Here is a 20,069-nt window from a genome sequence, read left to right on the forward strand (position 1 = left end):
TTATCATAAAACAGTATCTTTATTTTAAGTCATCACATTTATTTATAAACAATTTAAAATTAAGAATAATTTAGGTTTGTTAATCTACCATAAACAATGACACAGTTACGACATGGTAACTTCGTCTATTTTGACGTTCTTTGCATTTGCGCGAATATTCAAAATAAAAAAATCCAATTTTTCCCTTCTAAAACTTGCAAAACGTATATAAAATATTGCTCTATGAAACGAAGTCAATGTACAATAATCGGAGACAAAAAGTAAATGCTTTATTCCGCACCTTTGAGGGTCGTTTATAAATAATTCTTTGGGCATTTTAGAACGAATATATAATCGTATATATAACAAACTATTTCGATGTGATCTTCAAAACGGTTTTGAAGTTTGAATAATGCTTTTAAGATAAGGTATATGAATCAATAGCTTATCGATTTTTTGGTAAATCATTAAATAATATTTAACTACAGCGCATAAACAATACATATCTTTAATTATATACTAAATAATTTCATAAATGAAGAAAAAACAAAAAAAATCAAATAAAATCTGGTAATCAGTCGGCTGTTTCAAGTTTCTGGAAAGAATTCAACTGGAGTCTAAATTAAAGCCAGATTTGACTATGACATCGTGTAAGCGAACATCAATAGCTATCAGAGGTTAAGATATAATATTAAGAGATAATATTCATACGGATGGAACTAAAAGGTATAAGAGTCGATTCATCTTTCATGTCAAAATATCGGCTATATCATTTAATGTTGAATATATCTAATACTTAAGAAGTCACAGCGACACAGATGTACATGTTAGGTTTGTTCCAACTCGATACAAACCCGTTCTTGAACGGTTATGAGTATGCGCAGTAACGAAAAATGTGTTACTGCGCATAATTATTCGGTATTGCGCATGCGCGTAACGATTGAAGAACGGTTTTGTATCGAGTTGGAACAAACCTGATGTCAGCCAAGCGGTACAGCGTGATATGAAAGATGCGAATCATCTATCTGATTAAGCGATAAACAGCATCAGTAAGACATCTGTTTTGTTTAAAAACCAATGAAACTTCAGAATGTTTACTCTGGGACTACATGACGAGTTTTACAAAGAATTTTAATCCTTGGAAGTCACTTTTAAAGTCATATCAAATGTAGGAAACTTGGCAAAATGAATGCAATTACTAAAATTTTTAGAATAAGGTAAGATCAATGTTTGAAACTAAATTCTTTACCTTTTTTCAGTTCTTTATTTCTTTTTTATACCTCTATTTATTTACCTTTTTACTTGGTAGACTTGGTAATTTTTATCTTGGTAGACCGGTGCTACAATAGTACTATGATGGGCAATGCTATTATAATAACTGATGCCATTATAGTAAGTGGTGCTTTATTTAAAATCAAATTCTAAATGAAACTTGAAAAAAGTGCTTGAAATTGTTCAAAAATTGATTGTAAAAATATAACTAGTAAATATAAAAACGATAGAATTCACAACAAGTAAAAAAGTATGTTTTATAAATGAACAAAAATAGTTGCGAAATCAATTATGTTAATTTTCTTCTTTTTTTTTTCTATTACTTCACGAACTTGTCTAAAACACCCAAAGAACAAACTATTGCATCTATGCATTCTACCATTTATTTATTTCATTCGCACATATCGTTCACCATTTTCACCATGTCTTTCTCCATGTTATCAACTTGATGCACCTCTATCGCAACCTCCATATTGTTTGTAGGTGTTACAGGGAGATCCTCTTCTTCCTCTTGGAATTTAGGAGGCGGGGTTAACTTTAACAAAGCTTCCCTTAATTGCTGGTACACTTTCTTGAAGCTGTCTAAGGTGCTAGCTGGCGATTTTTTGTTTGACCGTGCCTTCTTCTCTTTCGTGACTTCTTGTTCTACCTGTGAACAAAAGTAATATAGTAGTTAATATAAAATAAAACACAAGCATTAATGAAGGAATTGTCAAAGGTATCTCTCTAAACTACTTGAAAGTTCAACCTTTGTTCGATCTCTCATCTGATCACTCTCCCTTCATTATTACCCTAAGTACACAGGTGCACCACATCACAAAACCACTAGTTTTATCCAACAGCCGAACAAACTGGAATACCTTCAGAGATATAATAAAAAATAGTATAAATTTAAACCTACCACTAAAATCTGAGCAAGATATAGAAGAAGCAGTCAAATATCTAACTGTAAAAATTCAACAAGCCGCATGGGAAGCTTCACCTGATATATCATATGCTAAGAGACCGGGCTCATACCCGCTCTATATAAAAACCATGATATACGAGAAAAGACAATTAAGAAAAAGATGGCAGACCACCCGTGCTCCAGAAGACAAAACCAAATACAACAGAGCAACCCGTCAATTAAAAAAGGTCCTATAGGAACACAAAGAACAAGAAATAAACTATTTTCTAGAGAATCTGTCTAGCTCTGAAAAAAAGAACTACTCGTTATGAAAATTGTCTAAAAAACTCAAAACACAATCACAAACTAAAGCACCGATAAGAAAAAATGATGGCACCTGGTCTCCAAGTGGCGAAGAGAGGGCTAACACCTTCGCTGAACATCTTGAGTCAGTTTTCCAATCGCGCAAGAGAGAGGTTCCAGAGAACGAAGAGAAATTTATTACAGATATAGCAGATGAACCCTACCAGATGTCTTCCTACCAGAAAAATCAAAATTACCGAAATTGAAGAAGTAAGCAAAAACCTAAATACAAAAAAAGCACCTGGATACGACCTGATAACAGGACTAATTCTCAAAGAACTACCTGAAGAAGCAATAAAGCTACTAATGTACATATACAATGCTGTCCTAAGATTGTGCTACTTCCCATCCCAATGGAAGGTAGCACAAATCATTCTAATTCATAAACCCAACAAAGACACAACCCAACCTTTATCCTATCGTCCTATTAGCCTTCTGCCTTTACCCTCCAAAGTGTTTGAGAGGCTTCTCCTGAAAAGAATAGACACTGTCATTACAGAAAAAAAACCTAATACCTCATTACCAATTCGGATTTCGACAACAACATGGCACAATCGAACAGGTCCATAGGGTAGTCAGAACCGCAAGAGATGCACTCGAGAACAAGAAATATTGTACATCAGCCTTCCTGGATGTCTCCCAAGCCTTCGACAAGGTATGGCATAAAGGTCTAATATCAAAACTTAAAAGACAACTGCCTCATCCAATCTGCATGCTCTTACAATCATACCTCACCGGCAGATCGTATCAGATAAAACTAGGGGAGGCCCTCACTACTCTACATCCCATCCACTCTGGCGTACCTCAAGGAAGTGTCCTTGGACCCACACTGTACCTCCTGTTCACAGCAGATATACCAACTTCAGATAATACAACAATTGCAACATATGCTGTCCTAATGGCTTGCCACGAAAATCCGGCCCTAGCTTCACAGATACTACAAAATCACTTAAATAGACTTGAAATATAGTTTAAACTGTGGAGAGTCAAAGTTAATAGCTCCAAGTCAACACACATTACGTTTACACTAAGGAAGGGGATCAATCCAGCTGTAACCTTTAACAACACACCACTGCCAATAAGAAGTGACGTCAAATACTTGGGGATTTACCTAGACAGCCGCCTAACATGGCAAAAGCATATTTGGAACAAACGACTGCATCTGGGACTCGTTTATAGAAAGATGTACTGGTTCATGCATCAAAAATCACGCCTAAGTCTAGACAATAAACTTCTGATCTACAAATGTGTACTGAAACCCATCTGGACGTATGGCATCCAAATCTGGGGAACTGCCAGTGAAACAAATTTACTCAAGATACAGCGCTTTCAATCAAAAGTTCTAAGGCAACTGTGCCAAGCTCCTTGGTACATTTCTAACGATAATATACATAGGGATCTCTAAGTCCGAACCGTCAAAGAAGAAATTGTTTCTCTGTGCTCCAAGTACCACAATAGACTACAGGTTCACCCAAACATATTGGTCACCAATCTCCTGACAGAACAGAAGACTAAAAAGAACAGACACTCTCGACCTCAACACTAACTAACCATTCCCACTTATTACTATTGTACTATTCAAATTAATTCAATTAATTTATTAATAACTGTACTAATTCAATCAATAAAAAAAGCATTAATGAAAGAGAGAAGAAAAATTCAAAGTAATAGAACCAAAGAACACCATGAACTTGAGAGATAAGTAAGAGAATACAAAAATCGATTAGGACTGGCAACCGAAAGCATAAAAGTAGCAAATCCAACAAACGATTGAAGATAAAAATAGACTTGAAGTTTTAAGGAGAAAATTAACAAATGACACAAAAGAAATAACGAAATTAAGGGATAAAGATGGAAAAATAATCATCAACAGAGATGAACAACAGGGCTTTTCATCGATTGTCATTTGTTTCGAGCTTCTGTCATGTGTCACATAATATTAATATATCTACGTCATACGTCTTTGGTTTGTATTATTGTATATACCAATAACGTATGTCGTAGATATATTAATATTATGTGATACATGACAGAAGCTCGAAACAAATGACTGTGAATGAAAAGCCCTACTAAGGGCCGGTTGTTCGAACACTAATCAACATTGATCACTATCAAATACTTAATTACTGTCACAACTGTCAATGTCAACTTTGGTTGGGTTGTCGAAAACATAATTATTGATGACAATTATAAAATTAGTTAATCAATTATGTTAATAATTGTTATGTTAATTGACTAACTAATCTCATAATTATAATTAACCTTTAACTACCCGCGCATCAAGTTATGACATAACTACACGCGTGGCGTACTTTATACGCCACAAGAAAATACACAATAACAGCGGATTTGTTTATTTTTTTTTTTTTTTGAAAAAATACACTTAGTAGTTTTTTATAAACCTTATTCGACATCAGTGAATACTTGGAGTTCCTTCTCAGTAAGCCAATTGGGATTTATAACTGGAATCATGGAATAACTGGATTCCAAGGTAAATAAAATTGCTAATAAAAATTTTTTTACAATGTGATTTTTTACGGGAGAAAAATTATTTTTTTATCAAGAAAAATATATTTTGTGCCATAATGACTAAAAAACAATTGAAATGTGTACTTATATTACTACTTATATTAATTTAATCGTGGCGTATATAGTCGACCACCGGAAACAACAAATAATTAACTGTAAATTACGATCTTCTCAGAACACCGATTATAACGAAACTAAAACCAAATTGTAAAGCACATTCCAGTGATAGGTTAGAGACATAAACAAGGTCAAAAATTAAGTTTTTAAATATATTTGCAGTAGAATTCTTATATCTGGCGTACAAAATACGCCAGCGCGTGTAGTTAAAGGTTAACTATGTTTTCAGCAACCCAACCAAAGTTGATTATAATCAATCAGTTCATTGTAATCAATTTTCTTGATGGGAATCAAATCGACACATCAAAAATGTATGTAAAACACTAATTAATTGATTGTAGGTAAAGCAGTGATTAAAATATAGCCGCAGCTCTTAAATTATTAAAAATTGCTTATTAATATTGATTTGTAAGTAAAAACAAGAAATTAACATCAAAAATAGTTTAATTATGGTTTATTTTAGATTAAAACCAAAATAATAAAATAAATCAGTCAACATAACCTCAAAATATGACATCTGTCAGAAGGACCTTAAATCAAATATAATTGTAATTAAATATTTGATAATGATCAGTGGATTCCATTTTTGATTAGCGTTCGAACAACCGGCCGTAAGTTTAGTAAAAAATTGCTATACAGAATTATACAGAGTCTGCAAAACCATGATGAGCAACTAATAGAAACTCTCTCTCCCTCTCCTCTCTCTTTCTATCTCTCTAATTCGTTCCCCCTTGTGGAGTATTGGGCGCCTATGCGTTTCTTGGCCAAAAGTGTAAGAGTGCTGAAAGACTGAGGCAGCGCAATCAGCATAATACACTCACCAAACTTATATGGAATCACTATGTATTTGAAACCTGCAGCATTTGGAAACAATAGGTGTAAATATTTTAAAAATACCAGGTTTTTTGTAAAAGGTATATTTTAAAATACCCTAAATAAAGGTCACAATAATACAAAACGTTTTCGGATTAAGGAATCCATCATCAGTGTTTAAAGCCAAAAATTGCATGCCTGAGCCACCAAAATGTATTGGGTAAAAACCCTTTAAATGTAAACGATTAAGTTGTTTTACATATTTATATAAAATTCACACGATGTTAAAGATATGCCTGGATGTTACCCAGGGCAACACATGACTCTTCCCACGTGGTTGGAATTTTTTTGGAGAAAACCTCACATATTTGATTACAATGGCCAACTTAAATCCAACAGATATGTGAGGTTTTCTCCAAAAAAATTCCAACCACGTGGGAAGAATCCCGTGTTGCCCTGGGTAACATCCAGGCATATATTTAACATCATATGAATTTTATATAAATATTACGTAAAACAACTTAATCGTTTGCATTTAAAGGGTTTTTACCCAATACATTTTGGTGGCTCAGGCATGCAATTTTTGGCTTTTAAACACTGTTGATGGATTCCTTAATCGAAGACGTTTTGTATTATTGTGGCCCTTATTTAGGGTATTTTAAAATATACCTTTTACAAAAAACCTGGTATTTTTATGATTTATGGTATACAGCCAGCTACAGGAAGTTTATTTTCCTCGTGGATTTTTTAAATATTTTAGTTGAAACTATAAGAAGAAAAGTTGCCGTGCCCAAGGAATGAATATATAGCAGGAGAAAGTTACGGGATCCCGAGTTAACCAGGCAGCACAAGATTGATCACGAGAATTGGTGTCTTCAACACCCAAACTGCGGAACATTGGAAATTGGAACAGTGTGCTATTTTCTAAAGAAAGTAGAATGTGTAAAATTAGATGATTAACGACAAGGAAGAACGGAAACTGCCAGATTTGTTTATAAATATAAAAGAAGAAGAAGAGTCATGTTCTGGGGAGGAATTATGATCGGTAAAAAAATTTTTTCATTTTCATCAAACTAACTCTCACAGCTCGCAGGTATGTTGATTTGGTTCTATAATAGTGACGTTGATTATAGTTACTTTCGAGTATTCGTTACAAATCGTTACTTTTGTATAAAGTGATCACTTACAGTATTCGCAGGGCCACTTTATCCATTAGGCAATATAGGCAGTTGCCTAGGGCGGCACATTATGAGAGGGCGGCAAAAATACTGTACAAAAAATATTTGTATATTTAAACATTATGGATCTAAGTTCTGTCATTAAAGAGTATGAAGCTCGTTCAAATTACTTTACCGCAAAGAAGCCAAAAAATTGTGCCCAAATAAAACATACAAAGAAATAAGAAAGAGAAATTCAATTTGACGAGGAGGCCGATGATCAACTAAACTTTTCAGCTAGAGATGAGATGAAAATCCACACATTCTATGTTATAATCGACACTCTGATAAGAGACCTGAACAGACGTCTGGAATCTTATCGACTTATTTATTAACGTTTTCGTGTTATTAACAGATTTGCCAAAATTAATCAATGAAGAAATTATCAAAGAAGCTGAAAATCTGATACAAAATAAAGACGACCAAGATACATCATTCATACATGGATGCATTCACTGAAAGGGTCATTTGGATACCACAATAAAATCACCAACATGACATATCTTATCTTGACATATCTTAATATTTAAACGAGAGTTAGTGCAGTCACTCAAGGTGGATATGAGCTATTACCTCCGATTTCGTTGAACCTCCATCGATTTGCATGAAAATTGGTGAGTAGTTAGAGGATATCTCAAGGAAAAAAGGTGACATGCTGTCAACTTGCGCTTTTACCCTGGGGATGCCACCTCTTCTCGGGGCTGAAAATTATTTTATTAGAAATATCCCCAGAATTCGATAGAGGGACAAATTCTAAGCATAATTTGTTATATAAAGTTATTAAAATAAATTAAAACTTTTTGAGTTATTAAAGATCAAATATTTTAATTTTTCGTGGGAAAAATGCATTTTTTTACCGATTTTTCATAAATAGCTCAAAAACTATAAGATTTTACAAAAAAGTTATTATTACCAAAATTAAAGCTAATAGAAAACGAAATAAACTCCTTAGTGGAAAAACCTTTTAATTTTAACTAAAAGTTAGTTATAGGTAACTGAATGTATATTTTTTCGGCGAGTACCCAAATCTACGTATTCAAGCTTAAATAACGGGAAAATGATGCATTTTATAACATAACCTTATTAAACTTATTACATCTTTTTTTCAAAAATATACATTCTAAACTGGTCAAAATTGTTGAAATCATTACTTATGCTAATATAACGAAATTCTTCTAAAGATTACTATAAATTTTGATTTTTTGTGCAAATGGCGTATGATTTATTTTTCACTTTTTCCTAAAATGTTCTGAAGGGTTCTCTTATTTTCATCATAACTTGCTTAATTGTGATGCTATTAACTTCTACTGGACCTCATTTGATAGGGACTCCGAAGTACTTTAACAAGTGCTTAGCAGGTATATTTTATAAAATGCATCGTTTTCCCGTTATTTAAGATACATCGAAAAAATAAAATCTTTGATCTTGAATAACTCAAAAAGTATTGATTTATACTAATAACTTTATATAACAAATTTTGCTCAGAATTTGTCTCTCTATCGATTTATGGTATTATTTTTTTACCCCCACCTAAAGTGGTAGTTTTCACCACCACGGTGAAAGCGCAAGTTGGCATCATGTCACCTTTGTTCCTTGAGGTATTTTCTAACTACTCACCAATTTTCATGAAAATCGATGGAGGTTCAATAAAATCGGAGGTGAAAACCTTCAGTGACTGCACTAAGTGGATTGAAAGATATTTTCCCTAATTTTAACATTGCTTTGCACATTTATTTGTGCTTCCCAGTTGCCAACGTGTCTGCTGAAAGGTCATTTTCGAAAATGTCAAGAATAAAAAATAATTTCCCATCAAGTATGGCACAAGAAAGTGTTAACAATTTGTCGATTTTGTCAAGAACAAAATTTTTTTTTCAGAAGAAGTCTCCGATGTGATCGAACTGGAATGACAATTTTTTCTATTGTAGGTATATAACCATCGTAGTTTAAATCCATTTTTAGTGTATTCTTATTTAAATAAAAATTTCTCCAATTTTTTTTTCGCAAAAATGGTACATGTTTGAAGGGCGGCTACTAGAGAATTGCCTAGGGCGTCAATTGACCTAAACGCGGCCCTGAGTATTCGTTACTTTGATTACTATGATTACTTTTGTATTTGAGTACCGGTAATCATATCGAGAATCGTATTTCGCAGTAGGTAGGTCTGTATAGATATTCCGATATAACAACGACCTTCACCAATCTTTAAGAGATAAAAATGATTTGATTACTATGATTACTTTTGTATTTGACTACCGGTAATCATATCGAGAATCGTATTTCTCAGTAGGTAGGTATTTTGTATAGGTATTCCGATATAATAACGATCTTCACGAAGTACGAAGTAATCAGAGTAATCAAAGTAGATACAATAGTCGTTACTCGCTCTGATACGATTGGTACGAAGCAATCAGAGTAATCAAAGTAATCAAAGTAGATACAATAGTCGTTACTCGCTCTGATACGATTGGTACGAAGTAATCAGAGTAATCAAAGTAACGATTTGCCTCTCTGTATAGTAATCATTACTTTCTGTATTCGTAAGTAACTAGTATTTTTTAACGAATAGTTACTTTTGCAACATCACTATTCTATAACCTGTAATAAGGCTCCTGAGAGTTGCGATGGAATAAAATATAGTTTAGCTTTAATTCTCTTAGGGCCGGTTGTTCGAAAGCTAATCAACAATGATCATTATCAAATATTTAATTACTGTTACCAACTGTCAATGTCAACTTTGTTTGGGTTCCTGAAAACATAATATGAAATTACTTAATCAATTATGTTAATAATTGTTATGTTAATTGATTAACTAATCTCATAATTTTAATCAATTATGTTTTCAGCAACCCAATAAAAGTTGACATTGACAGTTTTGGTGACAGTAAGTAAATATTTGATAGTGATCATTGTTGATTAGCGTTCGAACAACCGGCCCTTAAAATAATAAAAAATATCAGATGATTCCAACTAAGTTTGGTTGAGTGTAAGTAGATACAGTTAATATTAGATCATACTATAGATTAACCTTTTATTATACAAAATACAAACCTCACTTATCCATTTTTCCACTTGTGCTAAGATTTCATTTCGTTTTATATAGAAGTGTGCTTGGATGATTTCCTTGAAACAGGGACAAGGATTGAGAATTTGTTCTAACATCGCCCATCGAACAGTTGCTTGACATATATTAAGATTATAATGTTTTGAGCTAGCTGTTCCCGCTGGGGTTCCCCTGGCCCGTTCATAACCTAAAAGGTAGATGTTAGTACAAAATCAACATATTTTGTTTATTTTTTATTAAAAAGAGGTACAAAAATGTCACACACACTAAAAATAATAAAATCCAGTATGGATGAGAATTATGTATTAGAGATTAAATATTTAATATATTATTATAATATTTAATAAGTTTTTATAAAGGCAATCAAATTTTTCTTCTAACAGAAAATATTTTCGATATTATAACTTTTTAAATAGCTTTATAGACCTCGCCGATTGGTCGATTAGAAAGAGATGCCTACCCGAATTACAAACATTTTTATAATTATTTCTCTTTTCAGTAGTGAGTCCCTCATCCCCTAAAATATAAACTAATCCACGACCTGCTCTCCAACTAAAAACTTGAGTGCCGTTCGCATACGAATGATTAATTGCTTGCTCTGTCTGGCCCCTGTCCCCATTGTATATTGGTCTTTCCGATCAGCATCTAAACTTACGTGCATAGAATCGGCCCACTTAAAAATTTGGTCATTTTTGATGTTCCATATTTCCTAAACCTGTTGGCAGATTTAAGTGTTTTTTTGAACATGTTATAACCTGATACTTTAGCAATACCACTGTAATAATATTGTTGATAAACAGGTAAACTTTCATTATATACCGGGTGTACCAATCAAACTGTTTTTTTCTCAAAGTTCGCATCACCCTGTGAAATATTCTGGCATTTATAAAATACTGAAATTAAAACCCAACTATAGCCTCATGCTTTCTTAACACTCTTTTTTTTTATTTATTCGTTTATGTTGGATAATAAAAAAGTTAAGTACTTCAACAACTAGACATGTTCTTCTATAGCCTCATGTTTTCTTTTCTGTTTTTTTATTTATTCGTTTATGTTGGATAATAAAAAAGTTAGGTACTTTAACAACTAGACATGTTCTTCATCAATACACGGTGTTTCTAAATACGTGCGACAAACTTTAAGGGCTAATTCTGCAAGAAAAAATAATGACAGTTGGCTTTATAAACGTATGTCCGCAAATATTTCGTTTCCGAGGTATGGGATATTAAATTTTTTCTTACAAACTGACGATTTATTTTATTGCTTTAAAACCGGGTAAGATATGCCAATGAAATTTGGTGGGTTTTAAGACGTAGGTATTGCACATTTTTTTACATACAATTAAGAATTTAATATTCACCATTAGCGCGCATACGTGTAATATGACCGATCATATTACCCGTATGCACGCTAATGGTGAATATAAAATTCTTAATTTTATGCCAAAAAATCCGCAATAACTATCTCTTAAAACCTACCAAATTTCATTTGCATATCTCAACTGGTTTTAAAGCAATAAATCATCAGTTTGTAAGAAAAAATTCAACATTCCGTATGTCGGAAACGAAACATTTGCGGACATACATTTATAAAGCCAATTTTCATTATTTTTTCTTCTAAGTTTGTTACACTTATTTAGAAACACCGTGTATTGATGAACCAACACGTCTAGTTGTTAAAGTACCTAACTTTTTTATTATCCATCATAAACGGATGAATCAAAAAACAGAATGTTAAGAACACCTGAGGCTATAGTTGGGTTTTAATTTCAGTATTTTATTAATGCTAGAATATTTCACAGGGTGATGCGAACTTTGAGAAAAAACACAGTTTGATTAGTACACCCGGTATACAATGAAAATTTACCCGTCTAGCAACAATATTATTACAGCGGTATTGTTAAATAATCAGGCTATAACATGTTCAAAAATCACTTAAATCGACCAACACGTTTAGGAAATATGAGACATCAAAAATGACCAAATTTTTAAGTGGGCCGATTTCTATGCACGTAAGTTTAGTTGTTTCGTAGAATGTTTCGATTAAGTCGCACATCGATACCCCTATCAAAAGTCGGCCAATAAATAAATAGCCCGTTCCATGTGTTTCCCTTGTTTCGACTGACCCCCCAACCTAATTATCAGAGTAAGTAATCTAATTGGTTCAAACTTGTCGAAAATTAGTCCAGGACTATCTTCGCGAACAAAGCTAATGTGGTCATAGTTACTTAAACCTACTCTTACCTGGTTCGTTAAAATAAGGCTCTGGAACAAGTATCAAACTCTGAATAGACACTAAAACTTGTAAGAAACTAGATGTTTGAGCGTTCCACTTTTCCTCTGGTCTACCGTGCCACGTGTTTAATACTGATAAACACACTTTACCGTCATTGTAAAGATTAGGATTAAATCTGACCGTGTGATGACCTGTCGTTTCTAGATTTATCATCATCGGAGACAGCGGGTAATCGTGCGGGAAAAACACGTCATATTCGAAACAACCGTTCGCGTATGGAGTGTCTGCAGGCCCTGGAAAATATATTTAGATTTTTAACATACACACATACATAATATTGTGACAAGACATCTCGTAACGCGACAGTTCGTAACTCCGTAACACGTAACTCCACGAATCCATAACGCCGTCAATTCGTAACGACGACATTTCGTAACGGCGACAGTTCGTAACTGTACATATTCATAACGGTACAATTCGTAACGTCAAAGTTGAATAACAAATTGAATAATCATCAGGATAAACATTTTTAACACATTTCGTATTTCGTGGAGAAATATATTTTGACAATTGTGTCTTAAAATAAATATAATCAACTAGTAACAGTAGTTTTATAAAATATATTCTTGAATTGTCCTATTTACAAAAATATATGCAAAAATAAATATGCGTGAAACATAATATGTTATTATGTATATAATAACATATTTTTACATATGTATATGTAAATATTATTTAAAAAGAAGTGGTCTTAAAAAATATTACTACTTTTAGTGTAGGAAAGTATGCAAAATACATTCATTGTATACATTGATTAATGCTAAATTTGCTAAAAAAAACTAAATATTGTCGTTACGAATTATATCGTTACGAATAGTTATAGTTACGAACTGTCGAGTGTACGAAGTATAGACGCGCCATTACGAATTAAGTTAAGGATTGGCCATAATTATTGTCGTGTTACGAGATGTCACGGAACCACATAATATACATAATATTGAGGACTATTTCAGGGGTAACACCATTACAGGTTAGAAAAAATTAGGTTAGTGTCTTGAAATCTTGAAAGTCTTACAGGTAAGAGCGTGGAGTTAGTAGATGAGCTTAAAAGAAGGAGGGTACAAATTTCTTGCATTAAAGAGACTGGTGGAAAGGAAAAATAACTAGGTGAAGCATACACATTTTGGTATGTAGGGAAAAGTAAGACTAGAAATAGAGCTGGTATAATTGCTGATAGTGAATATAGAAGATAGAGTAATAGAATAATGTCAGTGAAATTTGTACTTGATAAAGAAGTACTTAATGCTGTGTGTGTATGCTCATCATACGGGGCTGGCTGTGATTGAAAGAAAAGCTTTCTATAGTAGAATTGGGAGACATCTTCCTCCTCTATCTTTTCCACGATGTAGTGGCGTCATGACATTAGTTTGACTATATTTCTGTCCAATTATCTCTTTCCTGTGCGTGTTGTTTTGCTTCAGAAAATGAGTAACCAGTCATGTTCTTTATTTCGTCCGACCATCTTACTGGAGATCTTCCTTTGGATCTTTTGCCTTCTATTCTTTTAGTTATATTGTAATGTTACAAACGTCACATCTTTGATAATTTAGTTTTAAATAATTATTTTACTTTATTTTCTTTAATATTTCGTTAGTAATAATTTTCTTCTATTCGTTTTAACTTGCTTTTTGGTTAAAAACTAGTTTGGCGCCCGTTCTATAGGCAACTCTATTTACATTGTATCATCTCTTGTGTTCCATGTTCGTTATTTCAAATTTCGTCCAAGGTTCGTTGTCATGTCGTTTTAATGACAGTGACAACTCCCATATTTCATTCCCAGAATGGTGGTGGTAATATTATAAAAGGCAATTACAGAGCCCATAATGCCTTATCTATTTCCAAATTATCTTTCTCTTGGGGTAAGAAATCATTTATTTTTTCTTTTAATTATATTTCTACATCTTACAGTTTTTCTAATATTTTTTATATCTAACCTAACCCCAATGTCAAACCATGTGTTCTGATATTCTAGTTTTAAATATTTCTTTCTAATTTACATGTATGCACGTTTAGTAATCAAATTTTAACTATTCTCCTCATCTAAATTCCATTTAATTTATTCTTGTCATCTGCTACTCTTTGGATTAAAGAATGGCAGGATGGCACACGTTGGTTATTAACTTCTTGATTGTTGATATGTGTTTTACTGTTACAGTTTTTGGGAATAAGATAACCGTTCTCCCTCTGGGAGTTTCAACAACCCTCAAATCGCCGGCGATAGAACAACGAGGACCATGTCATCAGGGCTGCAACCACATTAACAAGACTGCAACGACCAACATCCGTAGGCCTGGTGGAATACAACACCTACAACCCCAGAGCCCGTTGCAGAACCAGGAGCAGTACCATTCGACATCAAGAAGTTACCATCAGCTACCAAAAGCCATAAGTATAATCCAGAATTGTTAGTTTTTGGCAAGAATTTGAATATATTTGTTAATGCAATTTACTAAGTCATATTTTTATTATATCTTTATGAACAGTAAACATGATTAGTTAAAAATACTGTTTTGTTTGCTTCGATTCTAAATTTTCAGAGTTCAGTTCTAAGATTAGGACAAGACGAACACACACCTGAGTGACTGAGCTATGCTAATACACCAGTTATTCTCCTTTTCATGAACATTTTTCAGTGCGTCACAAATTATAGAAAAAAAGGTAAGTCCGTGATAATACACATTTATGACATTTATTCTAACGTGACATTTTAGTTAAATCTGACAGTTGTCAAATTTTATTTTCAATTTGGAATAAAACCAAATCAATTGTGTCTATTGCATTTATAAAATGGTATTTTCTTTCATTTGTATAGTCTTATAAATTGTACAGATTATATTGATAATATTATTATTTTATTTAATAAATAATTCTTTTTTGATTATGGCGCCATCTATCGACAACTAGAATAATCACCGAACTAGAATAATTACCGAAGTATTCCCAGACGTGCCTTTTTTTCTGTCACATACAATTTAATGCGTTAGAGAGAAATCGAAAAACTGTGACGCACTGAAAGATGATCATGAGAAAAAGAATAATAGGGAAAAAATTCATCGATTTCACGTAAAAATATTAAACAGGGTTTTGAAGGTTTTAAACGATAGATGAGGGATAAATGATGATAATTCCGTGAAGACGTACAGCTAATATTTCTTCTTCTTTTTTCTAAACAGTTACACAGAATGAAAAACTCAGTTTTTTGACTATAAATCGTTTCTTGTACATTTTAGAGAAAAATGTTTCAAATAAATATTGTAGATCTTAAAAAGTTCTTTAACTTGGTGGGACAAGTATTAAAATATATAAAGAATTGACCGAGATAATTGTAAAAAACCCTCATATTTGCACTAATTTATAAATGTTAATAACTGTATTTTTTGCACAACGAAATTTAATTTAACTACTTTAGATTATGCCAATTAAAGGATTATTTCAGTGTTCTAAATTTCAACCAGATTGACCAAATAGTTTATGAGTTATTCAATTTGTTTATGCCAGAGAGCAATTGTTTAAACAGCTGTTCTTGCCCTAACAGTGACTCTAGAGATATTTTACAAATCCCAATCGATTATTTGAGACTTTAATTTTAAGATGTATTGAAAATGTTTTAAGATTTTATCAAAATTGTTATTAAAAAAACCGTCTGAAAAAGACCCTACTTTTTAGGTTATAAACAATTGGAATAACATTGACAGTTTTTATGATACACGCTTGTATGTAGGTTCACTGAAAAGCTGGTGAAAAAATATACTTTAAAATTGTAAAAAGAATTTTATGTGACCAATATAAATCAAGTTAGAATTTTTTTTTCAATAAATCATATTTCCATTGTTATAAACATTAAGAGCTGAAAATTGAATGAGTTGTTTAAGAAAATCTGTATTTTATGATCCACTTCATATATTGCATATGCGGTGAAAAAATAAAAAGTCATGACTACTCATGAGTCATGACCCGTTAAACTGATGGTATTCGTGAAACACCGCCAACGAATGTGAAGGTGAGAATAGCTTCGTTTTATTTTTTAGAATGGAATCCCAATTTAAAACAATTTACAATTAATTCAACTTTTATGTGCAGAGCTCAACAAATCTGGGTACCGAACTAAAGTAGCAGATGAAGATGCAGACGTATTAATAGTGCAGACATCTCTTTACGAACATACATATGAACCTGACAAGATCGTTGTAATAATTTGTAATGATACCGATATAATCATAGTATTGACGCAACTCTCTGTTCCGGACAATTACATATATTTTGAAAGAAAAAAAAAGCGAAAAAGGACAATCTATCTATCTATTATAGTTGTAATAGGTTTAAACAATCTCATATAAGAAAATACGTTGGGTTCTTCTTATATAGTTTTACTGGGTGTGATACAACTTTTTAGATCTGACAAATATTTTTTATGACGAGAATGCTAACAAGGAGGACATCATGAAAAACGGATATATCATTGTTGCTTTGTATTCTGCTGCAATTGATGTTACATATAAAAAACACAATAACATATTGGCATTAAATGAGTTACGATTTTTAAAATTTGTAAGAAATACAGGGAAAAAAATTTGCGTTTATCATCAATTACAACACTGGTTAGGTAAAAAACTGGATGCTACCCATACCCAATATGGATAGAAAAAGACTGATATTGATTTTGAACCCATTTACACCTTATATTGTTTGACTCCTTAAGTGATATTAAAACAAATAGCATGTAAATGTTTAACGGGTTGCAAAAGTACAAGATATGGCTGTAAAAAATATGGTATAAACTGTACGGATCTTTGTACACACTGTGCAGAGTGTGCAGTGGAAGAACAGGAGAAAAAATGTTGCAATCGCGCTGCAGTGGTTCTTGACGATGTCGAGTCAGACTTTGTAGACGATGAACTAACTGTAACTTGCCGAGAAGTCTAGAAGTTGTAGATGTTCACTAGAATAATCAAATTAAAATTCATAAACAATGTTTTATTATTTATTTTTATACTTATTAGATGCCTACCTAGACAAATATTAATAGCTTCTTTCAATTAAATCATAATAAAACAAAAATTAATTTTTTAAAAACTATTAAGGACTTTTATATACTTTTAATTAATGCAATTAAAATAAATAAATATTGTATTGTACTAATTTATAATTATTTTATACTTATATAAAAAATATACTTTGTTTAATAAAATTTAAAGGAATTTTTACGAAATACTTGTAAAATTCAATAACTTTTATAGTATAATTAAATCAATTGATTTTCACGGGATTTTCCCATTTTCCCGGAAGTTGAAATTTGCACAGTTTTTATTATTTTTTTGAGCTAACCCAGTTAAAAAAAGAAGGTTGCGCGAGCTATGGAAGGTGATAATTTATTGCAGTTTTTTTTCCAAAAAAGGAAGCGAAGCTCGAACAGTTCCCACCTTCACTTTCGTTGGTGGTGTTTCACGAGTACCGTCAGTTAGCGATACCGTTATAATAATAAGTTTTTTTATTATTTCACTGCCTATGCAATCTATACACTGGATCATAAAATATAGATTCCCATAAATACAATATGTTCAATTTTCAGCTCTTAATGTTTATAAACAAGGCAAAATTGATTTATTAAAAAAATAATAACTTGATTCATATTAGTCATATACAATTAATTTTTCTATTTTAATATGTATTTTTTCATCAGCTTTCCAGTGAGCCTACATGCAAACGTGTGACATAAAAACTGTCAAAGTTATTCTAATTGTTTATAACCTAAAAATTAGGGACTTTTTCAAACGGTTTTTTTAATAACAATTTTAATAAAATGTTAAATTTTTTTAATATATCTTAAAAATAGATTCTCGAATAACTGATTGCGATTTGTTAAATATCTCTAGAGTCACTGTTAGGGCAAGAACAGTTGTATAAACAATTGCTCTCTTGGATAAACAAATTGAATAACTTATAAACTATTTGGTCGATCTGGTTGAAATTTGGCACACTTAAATAGCCCATTAAATAGCATAATTTAAAGTAGTTAAATTATAAATCATTATGCAAAAAGTAAAGTTATCAATATTTATAAATTAGTGCAAAAATGAGGGTTTTTTGCAATTATCTAGGTCAATTGTTTATATATTTCAATATTTGTCCCACCAAAGTAAAGAACTTTTTAAGGTCTACAATATTTCTTTGAAACATTTTTCTCTAAAATGAACAAAAAACGTTTTATCGTCAAAAAACTGAGTTTTTCATTCTTTGTAACTGTTTAAAAAAAAGAAGAAGAAAAATTAGCTGTACGTCTTGACGGAATTATCATCAGTTATCACTCCTCTACCGTTTAGCACCTTCAAAACCCTGTTTAACATTTTTTCATGTTTTTTTACCTATTAACTGGGGTATAAGGGTGTAACGATGGCTATCTTAGATGATTGAGGTAATATTTTCGAATATTATTTCATTTAGCTGGGGTAGTCCATCGTCGCCTCTATTTCGTTTCAATATGTCCAAAGTATTTCAGTATATTTTGGTTGATAGTTGTGGTGAGTATAGTTTTTATGTTATGTTCTGCTAGTATTGAATTATTTGTGCGATGTGCGGTCCATGATATGTGCAACATTCTACGGTAGACCAACATTTCTAATGCCATTATACGCTGCAAGTTGTCTTTTTGATGGTCCAATTTTCTGAAGCGTAGATGACGATAGGAAATATTCTTGCTCCAACAAGGCGTAATTTTGTGTTTTTGTAATGTCAGTGTTCTTCCAACAATAGACAAAAAGAAAACAAAAACCATGATCATCAGCAAGAGGGGTAAATAATACAGATAAAAAAATGTAAATATCGAACAAGTGGACAAAATAGAAACACAGCATAATTATGGCACACACTTAGAAATGTAAATATGATTTATTACAGCTGATTATGAAGGGTAAAATGGAAAAAAGGGGTCGACAAATATTCTGTCTAAAAAACATTCGCGACTGTACCGGGTTAAACGCATACGCTTTTCGGAGAAGCAGAAGATAGAGAGGAATTTTCAATGGTTATAGCCAACTTTCATAAGTGGAGTCGGCACTACAAGAAGAAGAAGTGTTCTTCCATATTTTTGCGAATTTGACTACTGCTGATCTGGCCATTGTGATGCGTCGGCGGATCTCGTATTCGCATCCTCCACTGTTGGTAACAACAGAGCCTAAGTAATTAAATTGTCTGACCACTTGGTAACTTGCCATGTTTTTAATGTATGTTTGGTTGTTTCTGATTCTGTCGATGATCATTACTTTGGTTTTCTGTATATTTATTTCAAAACCATATTCCGTACCCAGCGTGTCTAGCCTTTTCATAATTTGTTTCAGTTCTTCTGATTAAGACGCCGTAGGAGACATACTTAGTGATAAAACACAGTGTGATCACAGGAGAAAATCATAATAGGTTATTTTAATGCACATATAGACCAATCCAACAAAGGCCGGACATGAAGAAATACATGGAAGACTAAGCTTTGGAACTAGAAATAAAGCTGGAGATGATATGCTTGAATTAGCAACAGCATTGGATA

At 32.3% G+C, this 20,069-nt stretch overlaps 1 protein-coding gene across 1 annotated transcript in view; it reads right to left on the reverse strand.

Moving 5' to 3' along the window:
* LOC114335746 (baculoviral IAP repeat-containing protein 6) overlaps window positions 1–20,069 on the reverse strand; it is a 214,717-nt gene continuing 194,648 nt past the window's right edge. Inside the window, exons 33-35 of the mRNA XM_028286039.2 lie at window positions 12,481–12,765; window positions 10,225–10,424; window positions 1–1,900 (exon numbers count right to left, since the gene is read on the reverse strand). Of these exons, the coding sequence (XP_028141840.1) occupies window positions 1,643–1,900; window positions 10,225–10,424; window positions 12,481–12,765 (743 nt within the window). The 3' untranslated portion in view covers window positions 1–1,642. The remainder of the gene's footprint in view (window positions 1,901–10,224; window positions 10,425–12,480; window positions 12,766–20,069) is intronic.

This window comes from Diabrotica virgifera, chromosome 6, assembly GCF_917563875.1.
Source record: "Diabrotica virgifera virgifera chromosome 6, PGI_DIABVI_V3a".
Taxonomy (NCBI): domain Eukaryota; kingdom Metazoa; phylum Arthropoda; class Insecta; order Coleoptera; family Chrysomelidae; genus Diabrotica; species Diabrotica virgifera.